The sequence below is a fragment of the Pecten maximus genome, chromosome 16 (assembly GCF_902652985.1).
Source record: "Pecten maximus chromosome 16, xPecMax1.1, whole genome shotgun sequence".
In the NCBI taxonomy this organism is placed as follows: Eukaryota; Metazoa; Mollusca; class Bivalvia; order Pectinida; family Pectinidae; genus Pecten; species Pecten maximus.
Genome location: NC_047030.1, coordinates 16199519 through 16211182, shown reverse-complemented (window position 1 = coordinate 16211182; position 11664 = coordinate 16199519). Strand labels below are relative to the sequence as shown.

Below are 11664 nucleotides of genomic sequence, written 5' to 3'. Positions count from 1 at the left end.
AATCAACAAGCATTTCATTCAAATAATAATAATAATAATAAAAAAATATTTACCAAGCAAAAGTATCCTATTCTGTTATTAAAGAAAAATAAATTTACTAAACAAAATTCATGAAGATAAAAATTATTGATATTATTGATGAAAGCTATTTTACAAAAATACATAAATCCGGGAAGCAGTCGAATCGTGACAGCGACAGCATCTGGAAAGACAAACAAAGCTCAATAATTTTTTTTACTATCTTGTCAATTTCAAACGAAAGACAAATGTTTGGTTACTGTTTATGGACCTCAATAAAAAGCATGATCAGATTACGTAAATCTGAAATTACGAAAATTACGAGAAAAAGAAGTTTTTAATCTACTTACTCAGTAATCGGCGCTGTCGCTGTCACCAGAGAGTGTTGGCTCCAGGGACTGCAGGAAGGAGGAGGCCTGAGCGTCTTCAAACTCATTGGAAGATTTCTGCAACGTTGAAAAATAATTCATAATAATAAAAATTCATTACATGAAAATAATTGGATAAGGTAACTTGTCATTTGCCAGGGTATAGTGTCCATATTTTGTTACATGTTTTATCACTTACCTTGTAGGCCTCGTTGTTGCGCTTGAAGACGCCCATACGCTCCTCCTACTGCGACGACTTGTCATAATAGCGGTCTGCAGTCCCCGGATTGTGCGCCATGTGCTTGGCCAACACTCTCTGCTGATGGCGGTTTCCCCACTGCCCTGCAGGTAGGGCGTAAGAATTGTACCTGCTGCCCCCATTGCATGATCGTAAGAGGCGACTAAACTTGGGATCTTATCTTTTCTCTTCTTTCTAAACAACTTTCTTCTTCCTAATGTCTCCCTTGACAATGCCTCACTTTTGGCCTTTAGTTGAGCGTTCGCCCCTGTGAGGAAGGCTTTGGGTTCTGTCCCCCTGGCCGTGACATACCAGAGTCTTTAAAAATGTTAGTTGCTGCTTCTGCTTAGCGCTCAGCAAATAAGGAGTGGGACGACTGGTTCGCCCGTTGTCAGTATAATGTGACCGGGTGGGGTGTGCTGCTGGGTGTCTTCGGCAGTATGCTTCAGTGAGGTAGCACTCTAAATCGCCAAAAGATCCGGCCTATCACAAGGAGACTTAACACGAACATACCGCAGTCTCCCAAAACACACATACGCACTTGCTACACGCATGACCTTAGCTGTTAATAGGACGTTAAACAAAATAAACCAAACCAAACCAAATTCCTCAGTTTTTCTTCTCGGCTTCCTTTTTCTCTCCCGCTCTCCTTTTCCTTCAGCTTTCCTCTACTTCTTCTCTTCTGCCTATATATATACAAATGCATATGTGCTTATATGCTTAAGGCATATCAATAAAACTATTCAAATTCACCGTCGTTAGAGCTTGATATGCTAAGGCGTCTTATAACTCGTCTAATTAAGTGCAAGCTTGGTGAAACACTGGGCTCAATGAACGTGCCTTTATATGTCTCAGGTCGAAAATATATATCCAATATATTCATTAAGACCACAGTATTTTTTTTATTTTTGATCACTTTTTTTCAATATGGAATTCGTTCCTGCTCTCCTTTCAACCATCGTCTATTTCACCACTTACCTTTCTCTTCCTCTCCTTTTCCTCCTCCTCTTTCGCCTTCTTAAGTTTCTCCTCCTCTTTATCGACCTATATACAAACGCACATATATATTGATCATGACTAACCGCAGGATGCTTAAGCCATGCAGATAAAACTATGCAAATTAAATATATATCCGATTCATAAAAACCACAGTATATTTTAATTTTCATCACTTGTTAATGACATGGAATTCTTTCCTGCTTTCCTTTCAAATATCGTCTATTTCACTACTTACCTTTCTTCTCCTATTTTCCTCCTCCTCTTCCTCCGCTATCTCTTTCAGCATGTCATTCAACAACTGAAATTATAAGAAAACGAATACATATGGGTCTTCGATTTCCATTGTTCCTTTGTTCTTAGCATCACTGACAAGTCCTAAAAGGAAAGGGCTGAATGGTGCTATATCATTTTCCAAAAAATAGCACAATTACTTTAAGCATGAAATTTGGTAAAAAGTGCTTACATCTTTAAAAATATCTTTTCTTCTCATTCTCTCTTCCTTTTTCCTCTCCTGTTTTGCTACACGTCTCTCCTTTTGTTTCTTTTCCTGTTCCTCTCTAATCTTGTCCTTCCTGATTACTTCCTGCGTTTGCCTTTCGTATTCTGCTTCCCTCTTTTCATCTCTACGCCTTCTCTGTTCAGCTTTCCTTTTATTTTGTGCTATCACTCTTTCGGTTTCCTCCTTTTTCCTCCTCAGCTCCACCTCCTCCTTCCTCTTCTTCCGTCCCTCCAGTTCTCTCATCTCTCTTTCCGCTTTCTGCAATAGGTAAATATTTGATAAACCTACATATGTTTATTGCTATTCCATGAAAACTACTGAATTGTGACAAGCTGAATTTGACCACTTACAGGCAATAAAGTTACGATAACCGAAATTTTAGGGAACTATTAGAAAATAAATTGGATCTGATTCCTAGAGGAACTTACCTCCCTCCTCCTCCTCTCCACTATTATGTAATGTCCTTCCTGCAAATCAATTGAAAAAGAAATGAGTTGACATTCTACAGTGATTTAATTTAGTTAAACTTTATCCTTTATATGGGACACACGGGCACTGTGCCATTATATGGGACAGAACGGTGCACCGTGCCTTTATATGGGACAGACCAGTGCACCGTGCCTTTATATGCGACACACAGGGGCACCGTGCCATTATATGGGACAGACCGGTGCACCGTGCCTTTATATGGGACAGACCGGTGCACCGTGCCTTTATATGGGACAGACCGGTGCACCGTGCCTTTATATGGGACAGACAGGTGCACCGTGCCTTTATATGGGACACACAGGGGCACCGTGCTTTTATAAGGGACAGACCGTTGCACCGTGCCTTTATATGGGACACACAGGTGCACCGTGCCATTATATGGACAGACCGGTGCACCGTGCCTTTATATGGGACAGACCGGTGCACCGTGCCTTTATATGGGACAGACAGGGGAACCGTGTCTTTATATGGGGCAGACAGGTGCACCGTGCCTTTAGATGGGACACACAGGGGCACCGTGTCTTTATATGGGACAGACAAGTGCACCGTGCCTTTATATGGGGCAGACAGGGGCACCGTGCCTTTATGTGGGACAGACAGGTGCACCGTGCCTTTATGTGGGACACACAGGTGCACCGTGCCATTATATGGACAGACCGGTGCACCGTGCCTTTATATGGGACAGACCGGTGCACCTTGCCTTGATATGGGACAGACAGGGGCACCGTGTCTTTATATGGGGCAGACAGGTGCACCGTGCCTTTAGATGGGACACACAGGGGCACCGTGTCTTTATATGGGACACACAGGGGCACCGTGCCTTTATATGGGACAGACAGGTGCACCGTGCCTTTATGTGGGACACACAGGGGCACCGTGCCTTTATGTGGGACAGACATGTGCACCATGCCATTATATGGGACACCAAGGTGCACCGTGCCTTTGTGGGACAGACATGTGCACTGTGCCATTATATGGGACACCAAGTTGCATCGTGTCTTTATATGGGACAGACACTTACGTTTCTTTCTACATAATCATTTTCAGTTATGGATGTTGAGGGGCGTTAACTCAACTGACGGTCAAATGTAAGGCAGCGTCAACATAGGAAGAACGTTAAAATCATCATATCCCAAATTTAGTCACCTCTTACGATCATGCAATGGGGCAGCAGGTACAATATATCAACAAATTGAACGTTTGGTCAAATCAACCAGATGATCAATACAAACCCTCTTTGCCTCATGTTATAGACTTTAGTATTTCTCGGTCAGAGGGCAAAATCAAAGCCTTCCTTGTAGAGGCAAACGCTCAACTATATGCCAAAAGTGAGGCATTGTCACGAGTTATTCAAAAAGAAAAGATGATATCCCAAATTTAGTCGCCTATATCCTCATTTCAGGGGAGATGGAGTGTCGCCTTGTCAATTTTTTTCTTCATTGTCTTTGCAGAGGTAAAGTTGATATCTGGAAAAGTTGTATATTTAACTTTCCGGACAGTAGAAGGAAGTAAGTACTCTTGAAAATCTACCTTGCATTATCGTATCTATAAAGTGACTTCAACAACAAAAATATTGCTGCTACATGGGAACAAATTTCACTCGGCCTGGTATACAAGTGCAATGTAATGATTCCGCCTTTCTTTGAGAAAACCCATGGGTGAAGCAATGATCATTTGACCTCTGACAGTCTGTGGATGACGAACTCGTGTGATAAACACGCACTTTTGATGACTTTCGAATGTCTTGGACCCTATCGCATACAAAATAGTTATAGACCCCCAGAGACTTCAGCTTAGCTAGTGTGTGTACACACACTATTCATCAATCAGATAACAATGTCCGGGTAGTATCTAGTAAAGCACTATCATCGTCTACTGACCAATCGTCATGTTCCAGCTCATATGTATAAACGTCATCAATCACTTCTGTATGTATCTGGCCTTGTAAACCCTAGTGTTCCCATATATACAACCTTCATTTACTGGCAGTGTTTGATCCATAAAAAAGGAATTCCCGACCTCCCTCAAATCAAAACTGTTTCCCAGGTGTGGTCCATAAAATTGGATTCGAATATTCAAATCAAAGCATTACGTGCCCAAAATGGTTGGAATGTCATAATACCAATAATAATTAAATAAGTGTTTATATAATAATCCGAATTTTTATGTTAATGACCGTAGCAACTAAACCACAACTGTTCTGAATACATAATGACAAAATTAGATGATCAGACCACACTGGGACATTGTACGATGTTTACTTGCCGAAATATACGCATTTTAATTCCAATCCAAACCGCCTCACAGCTTCGGGTCGCCATCTTTGCTAAAATCAAAACATCTGTGCGTTTGGAAGAGTCAGTACTGCAAAGCTTCTAAATGATCTTGTGATACAAATTTTAAGATTATAATAGAAACGAAGTATGGATTTTAAAATAATTTGATTTAAATTACTTATGCTTTAGGTTAGCAAATAGTAGCAATTGTTTACAATGAACTTTAACGTTGTACTCAATACTGATCACGATGCTTTTATTTAGACGTTTTCTATTTGTTTCGCTTCATTTCATTTAAAGAATTGTTTTAGATTTCCCAGTAATTTCGCGGGAAATGAATTTGATGACGTAGGAAGCCCACATGCTATAGAATCAGGCATCTATAGTCGATAAGTTGAGGTTTGGAGTGGATAACACTTCGGTCCATTAGCTGTATGACATTTCGTGGCGACGGTTATTAGAACGTGACCCAGAAAACACGACGATAATAAAAACAGAAGACCATTGAACATAACCGGATTATTTTCGCAATTTTGAGACACCATTGTGCTAAATTACAATGGAAAGTAACACTGTTTTAATTCATAGCTATCGTATCGTAATCTATCATTATATGTAGTTGGGCAAGACCTACTTTCGTTTTACAGTTTACGGATATGGTCATATAAATAAGTCATCTTCTCAACCATAGTCGAATTACTTCACGGAATAGTTCTAACAAGTATATTTGTACTTCTCATGTACAGGGTGCATCTTTGTTTAAAATTGACTGGTCTGCAGGTGTGATCTGGCTACTCTCAGCAGACCCTGACCCCAGGGTCACGTTACTATCGTATCCCTTTGTAAACACTTCATAATAAATGTATCCACCACTGATTCGTTTGAATTACTACAACTTTCTACCTTCTGGAAGAGACGTGTATATGATATACCATATTTACGTGGATGGATACTTCAGCATTTTAAATACTTTAATATATAAATACTTATAACCGGTAAGCTTGTTAAATAAGTATTTATATAATAATCCGAATTTTTATGTTAATCACCGTAGGGACTAAACAACAACTGTTCTGAAAACGTATTGAAAAAACTAGATGATCTGACCACACGGGAACATTATACGATGTTTACTTGCCGAAATATACGCAATTTAATTCTAATCCAAACCGCCACACAGCTTCAGGTCGCCATCTTTGTTCAGATCAAAGCATCTGTGCGTTTGAAAGAGTCAGTATTGCAAAGCTTCTAAACGATCTTGTGATGCAAATTTTAAGATTGTAATAGAAACGAAATATGAGTTTGAAAATAATTTGATTTCAAATTCTTATGCTTTAGGTTAGCGAATCATAGCATTTAATTACGATGAAACTTCGATGTTGCACTCAATACTGATCACAATGTTTTTATATAGACATTTTTTATTTCTTTCGCTTCATTTCATTTTAAGTGGCGATTTAGATTTCCCAATAAATGCGCGGGAAATGAATTTGATGACGTAACCGGAAGCCCACATGCTATTAGAACGTGACCCGGAAAACATGACGATAATAAAACAGAAGATCATTGAACAATGCCTGATTATTCTCGCATTTTTTGAGACACCAATATGCTAAAATACAAAGGAAGGTAACACTGATTTTGTTCATAGCTATCGTATCAAGTAAAACGAACGTTTATTGCGAAAATAGTATTTGCTTCACGTAGTTGGGCTAGACCTACTTTCGTTTTAACAGTTTTCAGATATATGAACCATAGTCGATCTAGTTACTTATCCGCGGGATTGGTCTATCAAGAATATTTGTACTTCTCATGTACAGTGCATCTTTGTTTAAATTCGTCTAGTCTGCAGGTCTGATCTGACTACCCTCAGCTGACCCTGACACAGGGCCACGTTACATGTACTATCGTATCCTTTTGTAAACACTGCATAATAATTTAAATGTCTGTATCCACGGCAGATTCGTCTGGATGACTACAATTTTCTACCTTCTGGCAGAGACGTGCATATGATATACATATCTCTGCTTCTGGGACGTTGTGTCTCAACCCCCTGTATTGACTTCATACTTATGTTTACCATATGACTCGAGCTCATAACCTGTCTTTCTTCTCTATGACTCACAACCTGTCACAGGTTTACTGGTCATGGGTTACAGAGTAAACGGCATACATGCCATACTTTCAGGAGACCAATATCAAAGATTGATGATTATTTTAAGGGGGTTTTATCTAAAATTAGGGACATTTTTACTCAATTTTAAAGCAAATTAAGCAATAAACTAATTTTGAAAGTGGGAAAGAATATTTATAGGTTTATTTTGGATATTAATCATACTGTTTATGCAAACAACAAAAACGGACATATATGTGCATGTATCAAATGTGTCACAGATTTAAATAAGTCATAGGTAAACAGACATGTAACAGGAGAAAGAGAAAATGTAGTAGTGAGACCGGGGTTCGAACCCAGGACCCTCAAAAATTCTAGATGAACACTCTACCACTGAGCTATCTGGTCGCCGATGATCAACCCAGTCCAGTTCCGCAACATTCCTCCCTCCTTTTATCAAATCTTCACCCCCAAAGACAACAGGTTCGGATATCCTGTTGCTTTAGCATCCTCCCAATGCTTTAAACAAGGATTTGCAGGCTCGCAAAATATGTAACAGGAGAAAGATAGTAGCCAGACCAGGGTTCAAACTCGAGACCCTGCAAACTCTAGACGTACAGTACTACACCCGACCACTGAACTATGTACCTGGTCATTGATCGATGATTTATTCATTTTCATGAAATAATCCAAAATTGGCTGAGAGGATGATAAAATTTATTTCCATCAATGCCTCCACATACGGATCGAACATGCAAACTCTGGATAACTACTCTTCTGCTCAACCAACACACATATACTCAATATCAAAATAAATGTTTGGTTATGTATTGTTTAACCCCCCCACACCTTTCAACAGCTGGTGTCCTTTATAATTATGGACGGCCTTCCCCGATAGTGACATACATGTGTGTGATGAATGTGTGCATTAATACATGTTTCAGGAGTCTGCGGTATGTTCGTGTTTGTCTCATATCCATGTGGTATTAATGTGAAAAACTTAATTTTTTTAAAAATTGTTCCAGCACTGACAACCTAAGTATGTCTTTCCCTTTAGGTTAAGAAGTTAGTTATCAATTATCTTTCATTTGATCATAACAGAGAATATTTCCCCAAATATTATGTATATGTACCTTGTATTACTGACCCGGATGTTTAAACAGGAATGGACTACACATTCTTATCAAGTATTTGCATAACAATAAAAACACTGAATTTTTTTGGAAAAAAAGCATTCAAGATTTTTTTAAGGGTCAGTCGGGTTAGTAGAGACAAAGTTTTTACTGTATTTGGCCTATTAGTCTAAGTCATGAAAATGTGAAATTAAAAAACAAAACTTTGGTTATTGAAGATCAGAGAAATGTCAACAACAAATTTAAAAAGAATAGCATGGTTTTTTTTCAGTCAGTTCTGAATGATGGCCTGTGTAAGCACGGTATGAAGATGTAAAATTAAGTTCATTTTACACAATTACCAGCTTTGATTGTCTAAATTAAGTTCATCTGTGTAAAGTTTTTTTTTTGGGGGTTTTTTTTGTGGGGATTTGTTTTGTTTTTGTTTGATAAATCTTTGCAACAACATTTTAAGTCCTGTAAATATATAAAAGAATATGATTCTTCATCTTGACAACTTGACTACAGTGAGAATTTAGCTTTCAAAATACATTGTGCTCCACACCATATTGTTTGTTGACATGTTTCTGTGACATTTTCACAATTAATTAATTTCTTCATTAGAATACTACTGTGTTATATATTTCTTGAATCCACTCGAACATAGAAATATTTCTTTCATTTCCCAAATCTGTAATTGAAATAATTGTATAATATACATGTATGTGTTTGCAGTAATAAGAAAATCATTTTTTTAAACATTCATATTAACATCTTTGCTGTATCAATCAAAAAATACTTGTTGACATATACTGCATTACTTTTGTTCTGATTTCAATACACAGAATGTCAGATTTTATTAATCAATAGATCTGGCAACCTCACCTTCTAACAGTTCAAAGACCTTTGGTGAGACTAATTGATGAGTATTCAGAGTTTCCTCTTGCCCTACCACCGGAAGTTAGACACTGACAAGCTCTCATACAGTTGTTGACTTTGGTTGAGGAACACATTCTCTAATGACATATGATCATAATGCTAAATTAAGGGTTGGATTTTCACTAACTTGAAGAGTTGTGTCCCTTTGTTTTCTTTCATATACATGTAAATCTTATTCTAGCAGATTGCCATTCTGATATTTGTTTCCAATTGTTCTACACATCATTATATACATCTGATGATATTTGAAAGTGGGCGAAAAATGGAATATGTTATTTTATTGAGTCACAAGAAATCTGGAAGTTACAAAAGAGGTGAAAGAAACTTTACAAATCCATTTTAGTTTTTATGTAGGTAAGATTTCAACATTTTATTGTTATGGTTTTTTACTTTCCATTGTTTGGGGCAGAGGACATATTCATATAAATCAGATATATAACTCCTATATAACAAAGATTACACTTGGTTATTTGTATACTTAAAAATAATTTCTTTTTATTGATAATATCTCTGTTGTTATAGTCTCTCACATGAGTCTTTACATTTCCTTCTATTAAATATCTTCAAAAGTTTCTTCTCATTTTTTTCCAGTACTAGTATCCTTTTGGTTAACAAATTGTCATATTTAGTGGATTTTGAGAATTGGTTGATTTGCAAAATTTGCTTTTTGTTTGGCAATAGATGTACATCAATATTTTCATGTCTCTATAACATATATATAGAAATGCTCTGCTTCTTCCTTTTTAACAATAATTTTAATAGAATCTTTGGTTTGGTTAAAACTCCTATAATGTTGTTGGGCATTTTAAAATGATGGATCTGTCAGATCAGCACATATTCAGCACAGTAGTCCAAAATAACATCCCTGTTCAATTGTTTTTCTTCTGTATAGCTAGCTTGATGATCTTTTTAAACTTGGTCTTGCATTCTGTAGTGATGGTCCCAAATCTTGAATGCTACAAGGTTTGTTTTGATAAATGACCTTTACCTTCATTAAAGACCACTGGAGCTAGACGTGCAAAAACCTTGAAAAACTTCAACTGAATAACCTTGAGGCCAAGATACTTGGTATTGGGCCTGTACTATGCTGGTGAAGTGATACAAAATTTGTTTAAAAACGAGCAACAGTGATGTACATTCAAGGTCACAGCAGCCAAACATGTTTAAATGTTTAAACCTTTTTTAGCCCACCATGTGATGATGGTGGGCTGTTCAAATTGCCCTGCGTCCGTGGTCCGTGGTCCGTCCGTCCGTCCGTCCGTCCGTCCGTCCCTCCGTCCGTCCGTCCGTCCGTCCGTCCGTAAACAATTCTTGTTATCGCTATTTCTCAGAAAGTACTGAAGGGATCTTTCTCAAATTTCATATGCAAGTTCCCCTTGGTGCCTAGTTATGCATATTGCGATTTGAGACCAATTGGAAATCAACATGGCCGACAGGCAGCCATCTTGGATTTTGACAATTGAAGTTTGTTATCGCTATTTCTGAGAAAGTACTGAAGGGATCTTTCTCAAATTTCATATGCAGGTTCCCCTTGGTGCCTAGTTATGCATATTGCGTTTTGAGACCAATCTGAAAACAACATGGCCGACAGGCAGCCATCTTGGATTTTGACAATTGAAGTTATCGCTATTTCTGAGAAAGAACTGAATGGATCTTTCTGAAATTTCATATGTAGATTTCCCTTGGTGCCTTGTTATGCATATTGCGTTTTGAGACCAATCTGAAAACAACATGGCCGACAGGCAGCCATCTTGGATTTTGACAATTGAAGTTTGTTATCGCTATTTCTGAAAAAGTACTGAAGGGATCTTTCTCAAATTTCATATGCAGGTTCCCCTTGGTGCCTAGTTATGCATATTGCGTTTTGAGACCAATCTGAAAACAACATGGCCGACAGGCAGCCATCTTGGATTTTGACAATTGAAGTTTGTTATCGCTATTTCTGAGAAAGTACTGAATGGATCTTTCTGAAATTTCATATGTAGGTTTCCCTTGGTGCCTAGTTATGCATATTGCGTTTTGAGACCAATCTGAAAACAACATGGCTGACAGGCAGCCATCTTGGATTTTGACAATTGAAGTTTGTTATCACTATTTCTGAGAAAGTACTGAATGGATCTTTCTGAAATTTCATATGTAGGTTTCCCTTGGTGCCTAGTTATGCATATTGCATTTTGAGACCAATCTGAAAATAACATGGCCGACAGGCAGCCATCTTGGATTTTGACAATTGAAGTTTGTTATCGCTATTTCTGAGAAAGTACTAAATGGATCTTTCTGAAATTTCATATGTAGGTTTCCCTTGGTGCCTTGTTATGCATATTGCGTTTTGAGACCAATCTGAAAACAACATGGCCGACAGGCAGCCATCTTGGATTTTGACAATTTAAGTTTGTTATCACTATTTCTGAGAAAGTACTTAATGGATCTTTCTGAAATTTCATATGTAGATTTCCCTTGGTGCTTAGTTATGCATATTGCGTTTTGAGACCAATCTGAAAACAACATGGCCGACAGGCAGCCATCTTGGATTTTGACAATTGAAGTTTGTTATCGCTATTTCTGAAAAAGTACTGAAGGGATCTTTCTCAAATTTCATATGCAGGTTCCCCT

General features: G+C 37.9%; 1 protein-coding gene across 1 annotated transcript; it reads right to left on the bottom strand.

Moving 5' to 3' along the window:
- Positions 1 to 368: 368 nt before the first annotated feature.
- LOC117344670 (nucleoporin GLE1-like) lies at positions 369 to 3582 on the bottom strand. The gene is made up of 6 exons (XM_033907498.1): positions 3307 to 3582; positions 2551 to 2589; positions 2087 to 2380; positions 1859 to 1921; positions 1603 to 1668; positions 369 to 464 (listed from the first exon to the last, which is right to left on the bottom strand). The coding sequence occupies exons 1-6, from the start codon at positions 3580 to 3582 to the stop codon at positions 369 to 371; spliced, it is 834 nt and encodes a 277-aa protein (XP_033763389.1).
- Between the last annotated feature and the right edge of the window lie 8082 nt (positions 3583 to 11664).